Raw genomic sequence first — 24,281 nt, 5'->3', positions numbered from 1 at the left:
AGATCCAGTAAGAGAACAGCACCAGAGAGATGTCCCCGTCCTCTTCTCCCACAGGATCAGGATCAGGTAGATGGAGATGTTCCCTATGATCTGTACATCCCACCTGACTTCTTCTCCTGTCTGATGACACTTACAATATTTCTCTCACATCTTATGAATCAGGGGGAAGATGGGAACAATATTACTGCTCCAGAGACAGATGACAGCGGTGATGAGCAGTATAAGGAGGATGTCACTACAGGGAAGGATCTGGACTCTATTAATGTTATAGACATAATAGTAAAAGAAGAGACAGATGTGAGCAGTGATGAGCAGTATAAGGAAGACATCACTACAGGGAAGCATCTGAATTACATCAATGCTATGGACAAGATAAAAATAGAAGACGAGACAGATGTGAGCAGTGAAGAGCAGTATAAGGTGGAGATTCCTATGGGGAAAGATCTGAGTTATTTTAATGCTACAGATATAAGGGTAAAAGAAGAAGAGACAGTTGACAGCAGTGATGAACAGTATAAGGAGGACATCACTACAGGTAACCGCCCAGGTGAGTAGAGACCACTAAATTTAGATAACACTCGCACATTTACCTCAGTTACCTACTGGGTGGAATTTTTTGCAAAGTAGGTGTAGATGTAAGAAGCGAATTCATCTGAAACGTTAGTACCTGTGTAGATGTTTAATACCAGATTGTAAGAAATGGCTGATTAGATGAGAGAAGAACGGACATTCCAGGAATTCCGAGAAGTAAGATTAGAGATGGGTCGTATAATATATTGCAGGCAGTCCTGTTACTTTAAGAGCAGAGCACATGGGACAGGAACCAAGAAGTAGGAGTTAGTTGCTCACTCAGGGGCGGAGAAAAGCTGCAGATCTGTGTGTGGAGATATAGATAAAGGAAACTGATTTTGGATATCATCCCTGACTCAGAATACTTTTTGAAGACATTAAAGGTCGGTAGTCAGCAGCACAGAATGGGGGGAGAGATGATTCCTCAGTAGTGAGGTTATACCAGAGCAGAGGAAAAAAAAAAAGAGGAGCTGAGGAAGATAGCAGGAGGCCAACAAAATGTGCTGGAAATGTGGGATCAGATGGGGGGTTGGGGAGGAATTCTGGGAAAGCTGCACTTAAGAGATGTTCTATAAATAAGACGAGCGATATCTGCAGAAGCCGCACCGTTATATTACTCCTCACTAATAGAATGAGTTTCTTCTTGGCAGCTGAGTGTACCCGGAGATCAGAGGGACATCAGATATCTCCAGATATTACAGCAGATGGTCAGATCACACAAGATACATATGAAGAGCATTTTATTACCCCAGATATACCATCAGTCCTCTACAGCAAAGATCTCTCATCTCATCCTGTTATACAAGTCCCATCTACTGCTTCATCACAGACTGTTATACAGAATAAAAGTCACATAATGGATGGTGAACATAAAAGCGATCATACAGAACACAAGCCATTTTCTTGTCCAGAATGTGGAAAGTGTTTTAGTCAGAAATCTAGGGTAGTTGAACATCAAAGATCTCACACAGGAGAGAAGCCATTTTCGTGTTCAGAATGTGGAAAATCATTTATAGCAAAATCCTATCTTGTTCAGCATCAAAGAATTCACACAGGGGAGAAGCCATTTTCATGTTCACAATGTGAGAAGTGTTTTTCTACTAAGTCACAACTTGTTAAACATCAAATATCTCACACAGAAAATAAGCCATTTTCATGTCCAGAATGTGGAAAGTTTTTTAGTCAGAAATCTAGGGTAGTTGAACATCTAAGATCTCACACAGGAGAGAGGCCATTTTCGTGTTCAGAATGTGGGAAATCTTTTATAGCAAAATCATATCTTGTTCTGCATCAAAGAATTCACACAGGAGAGAAACCATTTTCATGTTCAGAATGTGAGAAGTGTTTTTCTACTAAGTCACAGCTTTCTAAACACCAAAGATCTCACACAGGAGAGAAGCCACATTCGTGTGCAGAATGTGGGAAATGTTTTTCTAAAAGAGCAGATCTTGTGGATCATCAAACCTCTCACACAGGAGAGAAGCCATTCTCATGTCAAGAATGTGGAAAATGTTTTTCTTTGAAAAAATTTCTTGCTCAGCATCAAAGTATTCACACAGCGGAGAAGCGATTTTCATGTTCAGATTGTGGGAAGTGTTTTACTAAAAAGCCATATCTTGTTAGACATCAAAAACATCACACAGAGAAGCCATTTTCATGTTTAGAATGTGGCAAATGTTTTACTAATAAACCAGCTCTTGTTAATCATGAAAGAATTCACACAGGGGAGAAACCATTTTTATGTTCAGAATGTGGAAAATGTTTTTCAAGCCATTCAACTCTTCTTGGCCATAAAAAAATTCACTCAGGGAAAAAAACATTTTTATGTCCAGAATGTGGAAAATGTTTTCCAAGACATTCAAGTCTTGTTGAGCATCAAAATATTCACACAGGTATAAAGCCATTTTCATGTCCAGAATGTGGAAAACAGTTTACCCTAAAAGCACAGCTTCTTAGTCATCAAAAAATTCACACAGGAGAGAAGCCATTTTTGTGTTTAGAATGTGGAAAATGTTTTTCTATGAAACACACTCTTGTTGAACATCAAAGAATTCACACAGGGGAGAAGCCATTTCCATGTCCTATATGTCTGAAGTGTTTTAGGAGAAAGACTACTTTAATGCAACATCAAAAAACTCACAAATTAAAAAATAAGATGTTATCAAAGAACTAACATATAAAGCTGCGGCCATAGGGGCTGAGGAGTGTGCAGCTCCAATCCCAGTCCTTCCATCTCATCTAGGTGATAGAAGTCACAGGGCCAGAAGACTTTTCCCTCCTAATAATAACTAGATATCTCCCAGCAAACTAATGCTCAATATCCGCTGGATCCATCCCAACATTTCCCGCCAATAATTCTTTCCTCCAATAGAATTCTAAGTCTTTTCCAATCCGTCAGCTTTCCGGGGATTAGGAGAGAATCCCATAAGAAGTAATGGCCGTTGTGTTCCTGCCCTCCTGCCGCACGCTCTCTGCTACTATTGTTATATCCTGTGTGTGTATATATATAATAGCAGCTAATAAAGATGGTGGATACTACTACTATTCTGCTATTGGTCGGTGTAACATTTGGGGGCGGGGCCTATTGGGGAATATTTATGCTGTGAAACTGAAAAGAAATTATCTGCAATGCGATGTTGAGAAAGTTTTTTTTTTTTTTTTTTTTTTTTTTTTTATTTCAAGTGGGTTTTGTCTTCACAATTTTTTCCCTGTGGTGAAACTGACATGTTATCTATATTCCTCATGTTAGTATGATTATGACAATAGGCAGTTTATATGACTTAAATTTTATTTTACAGTTTTGTTTTTTTCTGGATGTGAGAAGAGTCAGTCAAAAATTTGTTTCGCAAGGATTGTAAATATTCGTCGGATTCGCAAAACGTGTGCAAACGAATCTCAATAAAAGAGCCAAACCGTTGTAGCTACCAGAGTGGGACAATTAGTCATGTTTTGTTGAACAGCTATTGTTGTTACATGTTAATTTTCGCCCTGGACAGCAGTGTTGTCATGGGTGAATCTTCGTCTTCAAGGATTTCAAAGTGTCCAAAGAAGTCTGGCCCCTGTCAGGGTACGGCTTGTGGCATCGGCAGACATGGCATTCCTAACAGCTTGGACGAAAAGTTGTAGCTCCCAGTAGCACCCAGTGGTCAGGTGAATACCAGCCAGGCTGCTATTGTGGAATGGAAATCATTCAAATTTCAAGCTCTACGGAAGTCAGTAGTCAATCCCAGGGCCAGCAATTATCAGAAGGGTCCTCGCGAATAGAGATGATCGAACAACGCTGATGTTCAGGTTTGTACGAACTCGAACCATCGGTATTTCACTACTGCAGTCTTCCCGTTCCATGGTGAAGGTGAAGACAGCCTGAGTCCCGCCTGGAAAACAGAAATATAACTTATGGCCCAGGCTGTATGTCTCCTTTTCAGACGGGACTCGGGCTGTCTCCACCTTCCCCACGGAACAGGAAGACTGCGGGAGTCAAATACCGATAATTCAAGTTCGTACAAACCTAAACATCAACGCTGATCGATCATCTTTACTCGCGAAGCAGTGCCAGTACGGTTCCTGTCAACCGTAGCATCTCCCCCCGCCCCCCCCCCCCCCCAGCAGAGTATCAGCCAGACTGGTGTTTAGCAAGGCGCACAGGCGGGTACCCCAAGGCAGTGGCGGGGCTCAATAACAGTCTAGTTGTTCACCTGCTACAAAGAACTGTCCGCTGTGATCAGTTGTGTTTGGGATCCAACCTCCGTAGTACTTCTAGGCACCAGCACATGGAACACCACCACCCCATTGCCTGGAAGAACTGGGATGCTTAAACCACTTCTTGTCTGTAACCAACAATGGCTGCAGCTACCATGGTGCAAGCCCATTTCTGCAAGTCAGCATTATGCAGCCTTAGTTGAGGTCCCTCACATCTACCTCTTCCTTCTCCGTCTGGAGTAGGGGGAAAACATTCACTGTCGGAAGCCATCACAATAAGGGTCCATTTACACAGAAAGATTATCTAACAGATTATCTGCCAAAGATTTGAAGCCAAAGCCAGGAATGGATTTGAAAAAAGGAGAAATCTCAGGCTTTCCTTTATGACCTGATCTCTGTTTATAGTCTGTTCCTGGCTTTGGCTTCAAATCTTTGGCAGATAATCTTTCTGTGTAAATGGACCATAAGACAGCACTACGCCAGCACCCACCCTATGGCAAAGATGCTAAATTGACAACCAGCTAAGTTGATTGCCATGTATCTCTATTCTTAAAATTTGAAATATAACAAGAAATAAAAACAAAAATAAATATACCATGTCTCAACAGAAAAAAAAATTATCAAAACATAATGAACCACACCATAAGAGTAAAACCTTTGCATTTCCACATTCCCCACTGCTAGGGATGGTCCGAACCTGCCGAGGATCAGGTTCGTATGAACCCGCACGCTCGGCAGCAGATTCCCTCTGCCCGCTCCGTGGAGCGGGAGGAGCGCCTGGAAAACTGGGATACAGCCTATGGCTATGGCTGTATCCCACTTTTCCAGGCGGTCCTCCCGCTGGATCCGCCCGCTCCACGGAGCGGGCAGACAGCAGGAATCATTACCGAGGGTTCGGGTTCGTACGAACCTGAACCGAACTCGGTTCGGACCATCCCTACTCACTACTAGCAACCTATAAAAGCTATATCAACGATATATCCTACATTTATTTTAACTAATAGTAACTCTAACATATTAATGAACTATATACAATACAAAACTATATACAAATAACCTATATAACTAAAAATGAGCTTCCTGTCCCAGTTGCATTGTGCATAACCTGATACCATGCAAAACAATGAAATACACAAATAAAATACATACGTCATACAAGACATCATACATAAACTACAACTACACCACTGTCAGGCTGTCCTGCGCAGCCACCCCAGGCATGAAATGCTTAACCCCTTCGTGCTGCAGCTAGTTTGGGCCTTAATGACCAGGCTAATTTTTCAAAATCTGACCTGTCTCACTTTATGCTCTTATAGCTCAGTGATGCTTTAACTTATGCTAGCGATTCTGAGGTTGTTTTTTCGTCACATATGGCACTTTATGTTAGTGGCATAATTTGGTCACTACTTTGTGTGTTTTTTGTGAAAAACATCAAAATATCATGAAAAATTAAAAAAATTTGCATTTTATGAACTTGGAAATTCTCTGCTTCTAAAAAAAGAACGTCGTAGCACATAAATTAGTTACTAAGTTACATTACCAATATGTCTTCTTGATTCTGGCATAAATTGGTAAACATATTTTACTTTTTTAGGGTGTTACGGGGCTTAGAAATTAATCAGCAAATTATCACATTTTCGTGAAAGTTTCCAAAACTGATTTTTTTAGGGACCAGTTCTTTTTTTAAATGGATTTAGAAGTCTGGTATCCTGAAAACCCCCATAAGTGACCCCATTTTGGAAACTACACACCTTAAAGAATTAGGGGTATACTAGGGGTACTAGGGGTATAATGAGCATTTTAACCCTACAGGGGCTGGAGGAAAGTATTCACAATTAGTAAAAAATGGAAACTTAAAATTTTCCAATAATATATACGTTTAGATTAAAGTTTCTCATTTTCAAAAGGAACATGAGAGAAAAAGCACCCCAAAATTTGTAATGCAGGTTCTCTTGAGTACAACGGTACCCCATATGTGGGCGTAAACCACTGTATGGGCACACAGCGGGGCTCAGAAGGAAGGGAGCGCCAATTAGCTTTTCCAATGCAAATTTTGCTGAAGAAGTTTCTGAGCGCCAGGTGGGTTTGCAGTGCCCCTGTAGTGTCAGCAGAGAGAAAACCTCCCATAAGTCACCCCATTTTGGAAAGTGCACCCCTCAAAGAATTCATCTTGGTGTGTGGTGACCATTTTGACCCCACAGGTATTACAGGAAAGTATTCAAAAGAAGACAGTAAAAATGAAAAACTCGAATTCTTCCAATAATATGTTCGTTTAATTTGAAATTTCTCAATTTCACGAGGAACAAGAGGAAAAAAGTACCCCAAAATTTGTAACGCAGGTTCTCCTGAGTACAATGGTACCCCATATGTGGGCGTAAACCACTGTATGAACACAGGAGGGCTCAGAAGGGAAGGAGCGCCAATTAGCTTTTTCAATGCAGATTTTGCTGCAGAAGTTTCCGAGCGCCAGGTGCGTTTGCAGTGCCCCTGTAGTGCCATCAGAGTAAAATGTCGCCATAAGTCACCCCATTTTGGAAAGTGCACCCCTCAAAGTATTCATCTTGGTGTGTGGTGACCATTTTGACCCCACAGGTATTACAGGAAAGTATTCAAAAGTAGACAGTAAAAATGAAAAACTCAAATTTTTCCAATATTATGTTCTTTTAGTTTGAAATTTCTCAATTTTATGAGGACAAGAGGAAAAAAGTACCCCAAAATTTGTAACACAGGTTCTCCTAAGTGAAAAGGTACCTCATATGTGGGCGTAAACCACTGCATGGGCACACAGGAGGGCTCAGAAGGAAAGGAGCGCCAATTAGCTTTTTCAATGCAGATTTTGCTGCAAAAGTTTCCGAGCGCCAGGTGCGTTTGCAGAGCCCCTGTAGTGTCCGCAGAGTAAAATCTCCCAATAAGTCACTCCATTTTGGAAAGTGCACCCCTCAAAGAATTCATTTTGGGGTGTGGTGAGCATTTTGACCCCACAGGTATTAGAGGAAAGTATTCAAAAGTAGACAGTAAAAATGAAAAACTCGAATTTTTCCAATAATATGTTCCTTTAGTTTGAAATTTCTCAATTTCACGAGGAACAGGAGAGAAATGTCACCCCAATATATGTAAAGCAGGTTCTCCTGGGTAGAACGGTACCCCATATGTGGGCATAAACCACTGCATGGGCACACAGCCGGGCTCAGAAGGGAAGGAGCGCCAATTAGCATTTTCAGTGCAGATTTTTCTGAAGAAGTTTCTGAGCGCCAGGTGCGTTTGCAGAGCCCCTGTAGTGTCAGCAGAATAGATTCCCCCCAAAAGTCACCCCATTTTGGAAAGTGCACCCCTCAAAGAATTCATCTTGGGGTGTGGTGACCATTTTTACCCTACAGGTATTAGAGGAAAGTATTCAAAATTGGCCTGTAAAAATGAAAAACTCGAATTTTTCCAATAATATGTTGGTTTAGTTTGAAATTTCTCAATTTGACGAGGAACAGGAGAGAAAACGTACCCAAAAATCTGTAACGCAGGTTCTCCTGAGTACAACGGTACCCCATATGTGGGCATAAACCACTGTATGGGCACACAGCGGGGCTCAGAAGGGAAGGAGCGCCAATTTACTGGAGCAAAACCGCAGCTAGTAATGGTTATTAGAATAGCGCAGTTACTAAAATAAAATAAAAAAAATTAGATTACAGGTAATGTGGGGTGGTTACGGACAGCCTAGGGGTGGGTATTGGCAACCTGAGGTGGTTACGGACAACATGGGGTGGTCACGGGCAACCTGCTGTGGTTACGGCAACCTGGGGTGGTTACAGGCAACGTGGGCTGGTTACGGGCAACGTGGGCTGGTTACGGGCAACCTGCTGTGCTTACAGACAATCTGGGGTGGTTACGGGAAACGTGGGGTGGTTACGGGCAACCTGCAGTGCTTACAGACAATCTGGGGTGGATACGGGCAACGTTGGGTGGTTACGGGCAACCTGCAGTGCTTACAGACAATCTGGGGTGGTTACGGGCAATGTGGGGTGGTTACGGATAAACTGAAGTTCTTATAGGCAATCTGGGTTGGGTACCTGTAATCTGGCATGGGCACCGCAATCTGGAGGGGGTCATTGGCAATTTGGGGTGGTCAGAGGCGACGTGCGGTGGTCAGAGGCGACGTGCGGTGGTCAGAGGCGACGTGTGGTGGTCAGAGGCGACGTGTGGTGGTCAGAGGCAACGTGCGGTGGTCAGAGGCATTGTGGCGTGGTCAGAGGCAACGTGCGGTGGTTAAGTGCAATCTGGGGGGGTTACATGTAATCTGGCGAGATTACGGGGAACCTGGGGGGGGTTATGTGCAACCTGGAAGGGTTACAGACAATCTGGGATTGTTACTGATAAACTGAACAGTTTATAGGTAATCTGGGGTGGGTACATGTAATTTGGGGTGGTTATGGGCAATCTGGAGGGGGTCACTGGCAATTTGGGGTGGTTACGGGCAACGTGCGGTGGTTACGGGAAACGTGCGGTGGTTACGGGCAACGTGCGGTTGTTATGGGCAACGTGCAGTGGTCACGGGTAATCTGGGGGGGGTTAGGGGTAATTTGGGAGTAAACTGCAATTATTACTATAATAAAAAGTGTGTGTTTTTTTTGTATGTTTGTCACTTTTTGTACTTTACACATTCATTTTCACTGTATTACTATGATTACTGTGATATTTTCTATCAGAGTAATCATAGTTCAGTGACAGAGACCAAATTGGTCTCTGTCACTTTAAATTTTCAGAGTTGGCTGGTTGTGGAGCGCATGCGCACTTCATAACCAGCCAGGACGCCGAAGAGGAAGGAGCTCCAGGATCAGGTAACGTATAAGGGGAAGGGGGGGTGACTGGGGGACGGGGGTGACAGGGGGGGTGGGGGGCGACTTGGGGGGTGGGGGGGATATCACTTTTTATCCCCTGTCACCAATCATTCATGGTGACAGGGGATAAAAAGTGTCGGGAGCACATGGTACAAGCGCCATGCTCTCCGGTGGCGGAGAGCATGGGGCTTTCATTCATTTTAACTTTTCCATCGCTGTGAACAGACATTAGTCGGTTCACAGCGATGGCGGCGGCAATCTTGGAAATGATGACCGCCGGGGGAGGGGGGTTAGTGATCGCCCTACTAGGGGGGGCTGATCTGAGGTCTGGGGGACACTTATTTCATCTCCCCCCGCCGTAGATTCACGGCGGGGGGAGATGAAAGGCGGCGGCGGCGGCACCGGTAATCCCCTTTACCGACGGCCGCCGCTATAACGTGAATAGCGGCGATCTTCGGTTAGGGGGGGGGGCCGGGACGGACCCCACACACTGCCCCAACCCCTCAGCTACCTCCGGTAGCTGGGGGGATGGGGTGGGGGCCGTCCCGGCCCCGCAGCCTTTTTCTCTGCCATCGCCGTAAAAAGCTGATGGCAGCAGAATAAGGACCCTTAGTGACCGCCGTAAAAAGCCGTATCGGCGGTCACTAAGGGGTTAAAGACACTATGTACCCACAATCTGACCCCCCTAAACCTCTTGTACCTTTGGATAGCTGCTTTTAACCCCTAGACGACCTAGGACGAAACGGTACATTTAACCGGCATTTAAGTGTAAGTGACAGGGGGAGTCCCCTGTCACTTACCGATCGGGACCCCCGAAGTGTGACTGCGGGGGTCCCGATAGGTAAAACGGACCGCCGGAGGTCTCTCACCTGCCTCCGTGCGGTCCGATCGGTGCTCTGGTCACTGAGCCTGCACAGGCTTAATGAGCAGAGCGCCGATAACACTGATCAATGCTGTGCCTATGGCATAGCAGTGATCAGTGTGTAAAATAAAACTAATGTATGTAAAAGTCCCCCAAAGGGACTTAAAATGTATAAAAAAAAAAGTTAAAAACACCAACACACAACCCCAAAACCCCTCCCCCAATAAAAGTCTAAATCACCCCCATTTCCCATTATATAAATAAAACATAAAATATATCGTAGCGTGCATAATTGTCCGATCTATTAAAGTATAACAAGCGTCATTGCGAACGGTGAACCCAAAAAGAGGGAAAACCGAATTACCGATTTTATGTTACATTATATATAAAAAAAATTATGAAAAGTGATTAAAACGTCCGATCTTCACAAATATGGTATTAATAAAAAGTAGAGATCATGGCGGAAAAAATGACACCCCATACAGCCCCGTAGGTGAAAAAATAAAACCGTTATAAGCGTCACAATAGGCCCATTTTATTAATATTTAATTGCCAAAAAAAAAAGGATTTCATTAAAAAAATATATAACATTAGAGAATCTGTGTAACCTGCATATGGTTGTGTTCGGACTGACCTATAGAATAATAGTATCATGTCGCTGTTACCATATAGTGCATTACGTAGACACAGGAACCCCCCAAACGTTACCATATTGCATTCTTTTTTACGATTTCACCTATTTATATCTTCATAAATAATATATTTGGAATTCCATCATACATGTTATGGTAGAATGAAAGACGCCATTACACAGTACAACTATTCCTGTAACAAATAAGCCCTTACATGGCCCTGTAGATAGAAAACTGAAAGTGCTGGAGCTCTTAGAAGGGTAGGAGGGAGAAACGAAAGCGCAAAAGATTTAAATTTACGCGGTCCACTGGGTCATTTTGGGCCTGGTCCTCAAAGGGTTAATACAAGATCTGTCCTGGGGTCCATTATGCATGTGATGCACTTATTGTCCTAAAAAAACAACTTTTAAATTTGCAGCCCTTTGCCCAACAGCCATGGCCTAGGATGTGTATGCATTAGGCTGCATTCACACGTTCAATGTTTTTCCCGGTCCGTGATTTTGGTCCGGCAGCAACCTCCGTGATCCGTGCAAAACAGTCAGTTTTTCATCCGTTTTGCATCCGGTTTATATCCGTGTCCGTTTTTTTCATGGATCTGTGTTAAAGCATTTTAAATTACATTGATTACATCACATCCGTGTTTTTCATGGATGAACACGGATGTCACATCCGTGTAAAACACGGATCTCATTGATTTCTATGGGGAATCCTTTCCGTGCATCCGTTCCGAGTAATGAAATGTCCTATTTTTTAACGGAACAGATCACGGATCCGTGAAATCACGGAACATCTGAATAGCCCAATAGAAAGCAATGGGCTGTAAAATTGTCCGTGCGCACGGATCAGTGAGCACGGACAACTTCCCGGAACGTGTGAATGCAGCCTTAGGCTAGCACAACCTCTCCGAGACTCCTCCCGGCCCTCCTCATCATTAGGAAAGCTCCAAGCAGGAATTCTCCTATTTATCACCTGTGTAAACACTGCACATTTGTTGGATCATTAAGGCACCTGTGCAGTGTTCAGACAAGTGATGAATAGGAGAAATTCTGCCAGGGCCATTCCTAATGGTGAGGAGGGACGGAGAGGCGGTGCACGGTTAGTGCATAGACACTGTAGGCCACGCCAATTTGACACAGGGCTGCAAGTTTAAAAGTTGTTTTTTAGGACAATAACTGCATCACCTGCCTAACGGACCCCAGGACAGATCTTGGATTAAAAGCAGCTATCTGATGGTACAAGTGGTTTGGGGGAGGTAAGATTGTGGGTACAGAGTCGCTTTAAGTCCATGGAAGACCAAATTTCGAAGTGGTGCATCCCTCGACATCTGCAGGTGGGTAACGTAGTTACATAAAGGGAGCAACAATGTGTCAGCACTGCAGCAGAGAAGGTTGACTCATGTTGCGTACATGGCTCTCATGCTGAACCTACTTATGCAAAGGATCCTCCACTCCTTCCCAGTAATGAAGATGCTGCTGAAGATGTCCAGGAAACTTTGTACCCACTTCAGCCCCTCCTACGTGGCATGTAACACCCTCTGCCAGATCCAGCTTCAGGCTGTACTACAATTTTCAGGTCACCCATTGGCAGATGATGCGCGATGTCTGCCGATTGATTTTTACAATTAGAGAAAGCTCTGTTGGTCACCCGCAACAACAGCCGCAAGGTGTCAATGACATCACCCCCTGCTTCACATCAAAGACTGCACTGAGGAACATCATTGCCGACGGGAGCAGAGGTAAGGTCTACCATGTGAACCTGAGCCTGAAGAGGGACAAAATGGTGGTGGAGGAAGAGGCGGAGGAATCATATGGGCATGGGTTCTAAACACCAAAGGGTGACATCTCTGCCCCAGGTCACACCAAACGGCCAGCAGCGGTACCAAATCAGAGGTCAGGGGAGCCCGGCAACAAGTATAGTCAAGGTACAAAAGCCGGGGTCAGAAGAGCCAACAGTTAAAGAAAATAAACAGTGCACCCCACAGTCTCCCTCCAGCAGCTGAAACTGCAGGTCCAGTCATACTTGGAGTCACCTTTGCCCCCAAATATTTTTGAAGTGTTGCAGTTCTGGGGTGAGAAGGTTCGAAAGTTGGCAAAGTTTGTTCTGACCTTCCTGTCCTGCCCAGCCAGCAGTGTGGCATCTGAGAGGGTGTTTAGCGCGACAGGGGCCATCGTGAAACCCACAAGGATGAGGCTGTCTTGCCCCAGTGTGGAGGGGCTGACCTTTATCAAACTGAACCAAGCCTAGATAGGAGCGGATTTTACAACCCCTGTATCTGATGTTAGGAATCATCAGCCAGTAGTCAGCAAACAGGCATGTGTCTCTCCAAGAAAAGTCCCTATTAAAAAATTTGCCCACCATAAGGGTTTTTTTTTTTTTTTAAATATCAAGTAATGTTTCCCCTTTATCACACATACAAACTGACTGATGGAGACAAGGCGGTCGCTGACTATTTGAATAGCTACCTTTGCTCAGTGTTTTCAAAAGGCGGCCTTCACAATCACAGGCTGGTTGGACACAGCATTGCCTCCAGCTATATGGGTTCAGCTACAGTATTTTCAGAGGCAGAAATTGCAGAGGAACTTGCACGTTCAAAGTTGAATAAGGCAATGGGTCCAGATGGTGTCCAGGGTTCTTAAAGAACTCGGATCTGTGATTGCTGCCCCCCCTGACAGGTCTGTATAATCAATCCCTGCTAATAGGAGATGTCCCTGATGATTGGAGAACACCCAATGTTATACCAATCCACAAGAAGGGGAGTAGAGAAGAGCCCAGTAACTACAGGCCAGTAAGCCTGACATCTGTAGTAAAAATGATGGAAACTCTTCTAAAAAAAGAAGATAATGGATCACCTAAGGATCAACAATTTGATGGATCCAAACCAGCATGGCTTTAGTGAGCGCCGATCATGTCAGACTAATCTCATTGATTTATTTGATTATGTCACAAAAGTGCTGGATGAAGGTGGTGCTGTGGATATCGCCTATCTGGACTTCAGCAAAGCTTTTGATACAGTTCCCCATAAAGAGCTGATAGAGAAGTTGGAGAAAATTGGACTTGATCCCTGGATAGTTCAGTGGATTTGTGGTTGGCTGAAGGAGAGATATCAGAGGGTTGTTGATAATGGTTTGTATTCCGAGCAGAGACTGGTTACAAGTGGTGTGCCACAAGGGTCTGTTCTGGGTTCTATTCTTTTCAATATCTTTGTAATTGACATAGGAGAAGGTTTGGTAGGTAAGGATAGTGACATAGGAGAAGGGTTGGTAGGTAAGGATAGTGACATAGGAGAAGGGTTGGTGGGTAAAGATAGTGACATAGGAGAAGGGTTGGTAGGTAAGGATAGTGATATAGGAGAAGGTTTGGTAGGTAAGGATAGTGACATAGGAGAAGGGTTGGTAGGTAAGGATAGTGACATAGGAGAAGGTTTGGTAGGTAAGGATAGTGACAGGATAAGGTTTGGTAGGTAAGGATAGTGATATAAGAGAAGGGTTGGTGGGTAAGTATAGTGACAGAAGAAGGTTTGGTAGGTAAGGATAGTGACATAGAAGAAGGGTTGGTAGGTAAGGATAGTGACATAGAAGGGTTGGTAGGTAAGGATAGTGACATAGAAGAAGGTTTGGTAGGTAAGGATAGTGACATAGGAGAAGGGTCGGTAGATAAGGATAGTGACATAGGAGAAGGGTCGGTAGGTAAGGATAGTGACATAGGGGAAGGTAGGGTAAGTAAGGATAGTGACATAGGAGAAGGGTTGGTGGGTAAGGATAGTGACATAGGAGAAGGGTTGGTAGGTAAGGATAGTGACATAGGAGAAGGGTTGGTAGGTAAGGATAGTGACATAGGAGAAGGTTTGGTAGGTAAGGATAGTGACATAGGAGAAGGGTCGGTAGGTAAGGATAGTGACATAGGAGAAGGTTTGGTAGGTAAGGATAGTGACATAGGAGAAGGGTTGGTAGGTAAGGATAGTGACATAGAAGAAGGGTTGGTAGGTAAGGATAGTGACATAGGAGAAGGGTTGGTAAGTAAGGATAGTGACATAGGAGAAGGGTTGGTAGGTAAGGATAGCGCCATAGGAGAAGGGTTGGTAGGTAAGGATAGTGACATAGGAGAAGGGTTGGTAGGTAAGGATAGTGACATAGAAGAAGGGTTGGTAGGTAAGGATAGTGACATAGGAGAAGGGTTGGTAAGTAAGGATAGTGACATAGGAGAAGGGTTGGTGGGTAAGGATAGTGACATAGGAGAAGGGTCGGTAGGTAAGGATAGTGACATAGGAGAAGGGTTGGTAGGTAAGGTTTGTCTGTTTGCTGATAACACAAAATTATGCAATAGGGTTGACATTCCTGGAGGTGTCAGTAATATGGAAAATGATTTAGCTTTGCTAGATAAGTGATGAAAACATTGGAAATTGAAGTTCAATGTTTCCAAATGTAAAATAATGCACTTGGGGAGGAGGAATCCTCTATCCGAGTATCACATCGGCAGTTCTATGTTAGAAAAGACTTCAGAAGAGAAGGCTTTAGGGGGAGTGATTTTTCCTTAAAATGAGTCACCAGTGCAGATATAGTAGTACCTTGGTTTAAGAGCGTTTTGGTTCAAGAGCTCACAGTTTTTCAAAATTGTGACTTAGTGTAAGAGCATTGCTTTGGTGTAAGAGCTCCCTGTACTGGGTGGGAGGGGAGATGGGGAGGGGCATAGTCTGTATAGTGGAGTCTACAGCCCTGTACTCTGGCCCAGGAAGTCTCCCTCATCTTCCAAATCACAGCAGATCCACTTCAGGCTGGGGCTTACATCAGGGGACAGGACTGTGAGGGTAATCTCTTTATAGCTGTAACCGCGGTCCCGGAACAAATTATGCTCGTTATCCAAGGCACCACTGTATGTATGTGTGTAAGTATATATATATATATATATATATATATATATATATATGCAAAAGTCTGTTTGTTGGTCAGCTCACCTGCTGTGGTATAGCCGTCGGTGCACGGTAAGACCCGGAGCCAGGGTCACAGCATACCAGAGAAAAAAGTCCAGCACCAGGTCGGCATGTACCATTAAAATTCCACACTTTATTAGTAAATCTTCACATAGGACAATAATAATAAAAGTTTACGCGTTTCAGCGCTTCTCGCGCCTTGTTCACAACTGAAGCATGCTTCAGTTGTGAACAAGGCGCGAGAAGCGCTGAAACGCGTAAACTTTTATTATTACTGTCCTATGTGAAGATTTACTAATAAAGTGTGGAATTTTAATGGTACATGCCGACCTGGTGCTGGACTTTTTTCTCTGGTATATATATATATATATATATATATATATATATATATACATACATATATATATATATATATATATATATATATATATATATAAATAATGGTATGTTGGGCTGTATAGCTAGAGGTATAACCAGTAGGAAGAGGGAGATTGTGGATCCCGCTGTATAGAGCTCTGGTGAGGCCTCATCTGGAATACTGTGTCCAGTCCTGGAGACCTTGGATACAAAGACGGCTACAAAAATAGTGGAGGGTGTGAGGCATAAACCAGATCAGGAAAAACTTAAGGATTTGAATCTGTATAATCTGGTGGAAAGAAGGGAAAGGGAGACATGATGGAAACTTTTATATATGTTACAGGAGGAAGAAGGGAAAGGGAGGACATGATGGAAACTTTTATATATGTTACAGGAGGAAGAAGGGAAAGGGAGGACATGATGGAAACTTTTATATATGTTACAGGAGGAAGAAGGGAAAGGGAGACATGATGGAAACTTTTATATATGTTACAGGAGGAAGAAGGGAAAGGGAGGACATGATGGAAACCTTTATATATATTACAGGAGGAAGAAGGGAAAGGGGGGACATGATGGAAACCTTTATATATGTTAAAAGAGGAAGAAGGGAAAGGGAGGACATGATGGAAACCTTTATATATGTTAGAGGAGGAAGAAGGGAAAGGGAGGACATGATGGAAACCTTTATATATGTTAGAGGAGGAAGAAGGGAAAGGGAGGACATGATGGAAACCTTTATATATGTTAGAGGAGGAAGAAGGGAAAGGGAGGACATGATGGAAACCTTTATATATGTTACAGGAGGAAGAAGGGAAAGGGAGGACATGATGGAAACCTTTATATATGTTACAGGAGGAAGAAGGGAAAGGGGGGACATGATGGAAACCTTTATATAGGTTACAGGAGGAAGAAGGGAAAGGGAGGACATGATGGAAACCTTTATATAAGTTACAGGAGGAAGAAGGGAAAGGAGGACATGATGGAAACCTTTATATAAGTTACAGGAGGAAGAAGGGAAAGGAGGACATGATGGAAACCTTTATATATGTTACAGGAGGAAGAAGGGAAAGGAGGACATGATGGAAACCTTTATATATGTTACAGGAGGAAGAAGGGAAAGGAGGACATGATGGAAACCTTTATATATGTTAAAGGACTAAAATGGTTCTGGAGGGAAATGTTTTTAGCAAGTGAGAGGTTAGTTGGGGGAAAGATCAGAAGCAACGTGAGAAAATATTATTTTACTGAAAGAGTAGTAGATGCTTGGAAAAAACGTCCAGTAGATGTGGTTGGTAAATCTACAATAACAGAATTTAAACCTGCCTGGTATATACATATATCTATCCTAAGATAATAAGAAAGAAAATACTAAACGGGCAGACTAGACGGACACAGTGGTCTTTTCTACCGACAATCTTCTATGTTTCTATATGATAATCCCCTAGGAAATAAACAGTAAATTTGCATCCCGATAGGGCTGCTCATAAATGAAGGATTACTAACATTTATCTTCGAGTCCTTGAAGTCATAGAGACCTATCAGAATCACTGTAGATTGTCCCCAGACCCTATATCTGTAACACAAGAAGAAAGACCCTGCCCGGTATATCACATACACCAACTCATCTGTAATATCAGAGACCCGTCTTCTATCCCTTCTCTCTTCTATCCCTCTGGTTGTATATTTATATACAGACATATGGCCGAGCACACAATGTCACCCAGAGCCATAGCTGTAATCACATATATACAGCTCAGCTACATGTACATTACACATATATACAGCTCAGCTACATGTACATTACACATACAGCTCAGCTACATGTACATTACACACATACAGCTCAGCTACATGTACATTACACACATACAGCTCAGCTACATGTACATTACACATATACAGCTCAGCTACATGTACATTACACACATACAGCTCAGCTACATGTACATTACACATATACAGCTCAGCTACATGTACATTACACATATACAGCTCAGCTACATGTACATTACACATATACAGCTCAGCTACATGTACATTACACATATACAGCTCAGCTACATGTACATTACACATATACAGCTCAGCTACATGTACATTACACATATACAGCTCAGCTACATGTACATTACACATATACAGCTCAGCTACATGTACATTACACACATATACAGCTCAGCTACATGTACATTACACATATACAGCTCAGCTACATGTACATTACACGTATACAGCTCAGCTACATGTACATTACACATATACAGCTCAGCTACATGTACATTACACATATACAGCTCAGCTACATGTACATTACACACATATACAGCTCAGCTACATGTACATTACACATATACAGCTCAGCTACATGTACATTACACACATATACAGCTCAGCTACATGTACATTACACATATATACAGCTCAGCTACATGTACATTACACATACAGCTCAGCTACATGTACATTACACATATATACAGCTCAGCTACATGTACATTACACATATATACAGCTCAGCTACATGTACATTACACATACAGCTCAGCTACATGTACATTACACACATATACAGCTCAGCTACATGTACATTACACATATACAGCTCAGCTACATGTACATTACACACATATACAGCTCAGCTACATGTACATTACACACATATACAACTCAGCTACATGTACATTATACACACATATACAGCTCAGCTACATGTACATTACACATATACAGCTCAGCTACATGTACATTACACACATATACAGCTCAGCTACATGTACATTACACACATATACAGCTCAGCTACATGTACATTACATATATACAGCTCAGCTACATGTACATTACACATATACAGCTCAGCTACATGTACATTACACACACATATACAGCTCAGCTACATGTACATTACACACATATACAGCTCAGCTACATGTACATTACACATATACAGCTCAGCTACATGTACATTACACACATACAGCTCAGCTACATGTACATTACACACATACAGCTCAGCTACATGTACATTACACACAGGGCTCTGCTGCAGGCATATATAACACACACATACACAGCTCTGCTCCACACACATCACACACACACAGCTCTGCTGCATACACATCACTTCAGCTCATCCAGCACAGCAGAGTCCTGCATACACTGAGCAGCATCCCCCTGATCATGTGACTCCTCCTCCTCCATGTGACTGATCACATGACTGTGACATCATGGCAGGTCCTGGAAGCACAGGGGAAGCACACGGCTCCTCTCTGTGTGAGGATTATTATTATTATTATTATTATTATTATTATTATTAGGGAATTAGTTGTAGTTTGGGGAACATAGACCCCAATCCGTAGAACACTGACTGCAGAGATTGTGTGAATGCGGCCTTATAGTACAGATATAAAGAATAGAGATGACATGTCAGATTTTTTACATGGTGAATGATGTAAAACAGGAGGGGGAGGGGCATTACATTTGTATTATTTGAAATAAAAAAGTTGGTATGTGATGTTACATTGTCTCATCTTCTCTCCACACATTACAGGATCCTCTACTGATAATTCTCCAGAGCGACCGATCAACCATGGAGAGAGACAGAGACAAGATGGCCGACAGGATAATAACCCTCACCCTACACATACTCTTCCTGCTTACTGGGGAGGTGAGGGATTCTGGGAGTGATGTCATCATGACATCATATCTATGGAATAACAGATGGATAGGACTGGGGAGGTGAGGGATTCTGGGAGTGATGTCATCATGACATCATATCTATGGAATAACAGATGGATAGGACTGGGGAGGTGAGGGATTCTGGGAGTGATGTCATCATGACATCATTCTTATCTATGGAATAACAGATGGATAGGACTGGAGAGGTGAGGGATTCTGGGAGTGATGTCATCATGACATCATTCTTATCTATGGAATAACAGATGGATAGGACTGGAGAGGTGAGGGATTCTGGGAGTGATGTCATCATGACATCATTCTTATCTATGTAATAACAGATGGATAGGACTGGAGAGGTGAGGGATTCTGGGAGTGATGTCATCATGACATCATTCTTATCTATGGAATAACAGATGGATAGGACTGGGGAGGTGAGGGATTCTGGGAGTGATGTCATGATGACATCATTCTTATCTATGGAATAACAGATGGATAGGACTGGGGAGGTGAGGGATTCTGGGAGTGATGTCATCATGACATCATTCTTATCTATGGAATAACAGATGGATAGGACTGGGGAGGTGAGGGATTCTGGGAGTGATGTCATCATGACATCTTTCTTATCTATGGAATAACAGATGGATAGGACTGGAGAGGTGAGGGATTCTGGGAGTGATGTCATCATTCTTATCTATGGAATAACAGATGGATAGGACTGGGGAGGTGAGGGATTCTGGGAGTGATGTCATCATGACATCATTCTTATCTATGGAATAACAGATGGATAGGACTGGAGAGGTGAGGGATTCTGGGAATGGATGGAGTGATAGTAATGTGTCTCTCCATACACAGGATTACACAGTAGTGAAGAAGTCCTCTAGTGGGCGCTGTGGGGCCCCTGGGTGTGAAGGATGGGGAAGAATCCTGAGCCCAATCCCGGGGCCCCTGATACATGAGGAAATGGAGGAAGAGAAGATCCTAGAAGTCACCAACAAGATGGTGGAGCTGCTGAGTGGAGAGGTGAGACTGTGGCTGCTGGGAATGCTGGGACATTATACAGTAACACCACTGGAGGGGTGGGGGGGGGATGACTGTGTGATCATTGTGTGTGTCAGGTTCCTATAAGGTGTCAGGACGTGGCGGTCTATTTCTCCATGGAGGAGTGGGAGTATGTAGAAGGACACAAGGATCAGTACAAGGATGTGATGCTGGAGGATCAGCAGCCCCTCCCATCAGCAGGTAATAGACAGGACTATATACACACCTCCTCTCTGTATTATCTGGATGGAAAGAATGAATTCAGTCTCTGTATGTGTTCCCTCCAGTCAGATCCAGTAAGAGAACAGCACCAGAGAGATGTCCCCGTCCTCTTCTCCCACAGGATCAGGTAGATGGAGATGTTCCCTATGATCTGTACATCCCACCTGACTTCTCCTCCTGTCTGATGACTTTTACAATATTTTTTTTACAGCCTACACATCAGGGGGAAGATGGGAACAATAATAATGCTATAGACATAATAGTAAAAGAAGAGACAGATGACAGCAGTGATGAGCAGTATAAGGAGGACATCACTACAGGTAACCGCCCAGGTGAGTAGTGACCACTAAATGCAGAGAACATTCACACATTCTCCTCACTCACTGGCTGTAACTATTTTGTGTGGAATTTGTTTGCAATGTATACGTAGATGTAAGCAGCCAAAAAGTCACAAATTCTTCTTAGTTTTCAACAGACGATCTTAAACTTTAGCACCTTAAGTTGTGTAAATGCGGAAAGCAGATCATAAGAGAAATGGCCGATTAGATGAGAGAAGAACGGACACTCCGGGAGTTCGGAGAAGTAAGATTAGAGATGGATCGGTAGTCAGCAGCACAGAATGGAGGGAGAGATGTTTCCTCAGTAGTGAGGTTATACCAGAGCAGAGGAAAGACGGAGGAGCTGAGGAAGATAGCAGGAGGCCAACAAAATGTGCTGGGAATGGAACGTTGTATTTTTTACCACCTTCCAGTCTGAGGACGTTCTATGGAAGATATTTGTTACCCAGAGCAGCGTCCAGAACAGAGCAGCAGCAGCTGAGGTGTCTGGTGTTGCTGTATAATAACCTTGTGGTGTCATCAATGCTGAGAAATCCCTGTGGATGAGAGAATGTGGGATCAGATGGGGGGGGGGGATGGGGAGGAATTCTGGGAAAACTGCACTTAGAGATGTTCTATAAATAAGACGAGCGATATCTGCAGAAGCCGCACCGTTATATTACTCCTCACTAATAGAATGAGTTTCTTCTTGGCAGCTGAGTGTACCCGGAGATCAGAGGGACATCAGATATCTCCAGATATTACAGCAGATGGTCAGATCACACAAGATACATATGAAGAACCTTCTATTACCCCAGATATACCCCCAGCCCCTCACAGCAAAGATCTGGCATCTCATCCTGTCATACAAGTCCCATCTACTGATCCATCACAGACTGTTATACAGAATAGAAGTCCCAAAAAGGATGTTAAACATAAAGGTGTTCATAAAAAAAAGAAGCCATTTTCATGTTCAGAATGTGGAAAGTGTTTTACTAAAAAGTCACAACTTGTTAAACATCAAAGACATCACACAGGGGAGAAGCCATTTTCGTGTTCAGAATGTGGAAAATGTTTTGCTCACAAGTCATATCTTGTTCCACATCAAAGATCTCACACAGGAGAGAAGCCATTTACATGTCCCGAATGTGGGAAATGTTTTCCTATAAAGAAAACTCTTGTTGAGCATCAAAGAATTCACACAGAAGAGAAGCTGTTTTCATGTTCAGAATGCGGCAAATGTTTTACTAAAAAGTCATATCTTGTTAGACATCAAAAACATCACACAGGGCAGAAGCCATTTTCATGTTTAGAATGTGGCAAATGTTTTATTAACAAATCATATCTTGTTGATCATCAAAGAATTCATACAGGGGAGAAGCCATTTTTATGTTCGGAATGTGGTAAATGTTTTACAAAAAAATCAAGTCTTATTGACCATCAAAAAATCCACTCAGGGGAAAAGCCATTTTCATGTTCAGAATGTGGGAAATGTTTTACTGCAAAATCAAATCTTGTGGAGCATCAAAAAATTCACACAGGGGAGAAGCCATTTTCTTGTTTAGAATGTGGGAAATGTTTTACCCAAAAAACAAATCTTGTTAAACATCAAAAAATTCACACGGGGGAGAAGCCATTTTCATGTTTAGAATGTGGCAAATGTTTTTCTGCAAAAAACACACTTGTCGATCATCAAAAAATTCACACAGGGGAGAAGCCATTTTCATGTCCCGTATGCCAGAAGTGTTTTAGGAAAAAGTGTAATCTGACGGAACATCAAAGAACTCACACAGGACAGTCGTCTTTTTTAACATATTTTATCTTCACATAGAACATGAAAAAAAATTCTTCCAATCGGATGTGATGGCTGGAAATAAAGCTGCGGCCATAGGGGCTGAGGAGTGTGCAGCTCCAATCCCAGTCCTTCCATCTCATCTAGGTGATAGAAGTCACAGGGCCAGAAGACTTTTCCCTCCTAATAATAACTAGATATCTTCCAGCAAACTAATGCTCAATATCCGCTGGATCCATCCCAACATTTACGCCAATAATTCTTTCCTCAAATAGAATTCTAAATCTTTTCCAATCCGTCAGCTTTCCGGGGATTAGGAGAGAATCCCATAAGAAGTAATGGCCGTTGTGTTCCGGCGCTCCTGCCGCACGCTCTCTGCTACTATTGTTATATCCTGTGTGTGTGTGTATATATATATATATAATAGCAGCTAATAAAGATGGTGGATACTGCTACTATTTTGGGTTACAAACTTGTATATATGCGACTTTTTGATAACTTTTTATTCAACTGATTTACAAAAAAAACAAAAAAACTTTTTATTCAAGATTTAATGGATGTGATGTAAGAAGAGTCAGTCAAAACATTTTTTTTTCCCCCAAACTTAATTTTTATTTTGATATCATATATATAGCGACAACAAACACTAGGCACAATACGCCACTGTGCGGTACAAAGACCCGTTGTTTAATGTACAAAAAAAAAATGCGAAAGCAAAGGCTGCCTATTTGGCACAACAGGTAAGTATGAACGATTTAACTACCCTTTCCCCTCCTTCTCCCTCTCCCCCATCCCTCCCCAACACCTCCCTCCCCCCAGGCTCACGGAAGTGGAACTCCTCTATCGTTTGGGTCCAGAAAAGAACAGCTAGCGTCCACCATTAGTATCTGAAATCTGTAATGGTCCCAGTGTCCCTGCTACATCTCAAAAATATGTTTTGAGAGTATCATGAATATTCGGTCAGATTCGCGAATTGCATGCAAACGAATTTCAATAAAACAACCAAAGCATTGTAGCTACAGTAGTGAGAGAGTAATGTTGTGTTCAACAGTTATTGTTGGTACATTGTCAAAAATTGGAAAACATCAAATTTTAAAAAAATGTCAATTTTCACCCAGGAGAGCAGTGGACCCTGGTAAATGAGCAACGTAAAACCTATTTTCTCTTAGAACAGCATCAGACATTGGCGGATCAGCGGCGTAAAATCTAATTTCTTTCATATACATTTCATTTTAAGTTCAGTTTAAATGAACCAGTTCTCCCGTGTGCTCTGCAAGAATGTCAAAGCATCCAAAGAAGTCTGGCCCCTTTCAGGGTATGGTTTGTGGCATTGGCAGACATGGCGATCCTAACAGCTT

General features: G+C 42.7%; 1 protein-coding gene across 1 annotated transcript in view; it reads left to right on the top strand.

The window, feature by feature from the left end:
- LOC138786653 (zinc finger protein 850-like) overlaps positions 1 to 24,281 on the top strand; it is a gene marked incomplete at its 5' end in the record, with an annotated part of 58,381 nt that overhangs the window by 17,211 nt on the left and 16,889 nt on the right. The window contains 3 exons of the mRNA XM_069963631.1: positions 1,473 to 2,740; positions 21,026 to 21,146; positions 21,848 to 22,959. Coding sequence (XP_069819732.1) covers positions 1,473 to 2,740; positions 21,026 to 21,146; positions 21,848 to 22,959 — 2,501 coding nt within the window. The remainder of the gene's footprint in view (positions 1 to 1,472; positions 2,741 to 21,025; positions 21,147 to 21,847; positions 22,960 to 24,281) is intronic.

Source organism: Dendropsophus ebraccatus, chromosome 3, assembly GCF_027789765.1.
Source record: "Dendropsophus ebraccatus isolate aDenEbr1 chromosome 3, aDenEbr1.pat, whole genome shotgun sequence".
NCBI lineage: Eukaryota > Metazoa > Chordata > Amphibia > Anura > Hylidae > Dendropsophus > Dendropsophus ebraccatus.
The sequence above is the reverse complement of the archived record's forward strand: the minus strand, read 5'-3'. Positions and strand labels throughout refer to the sequence as shown.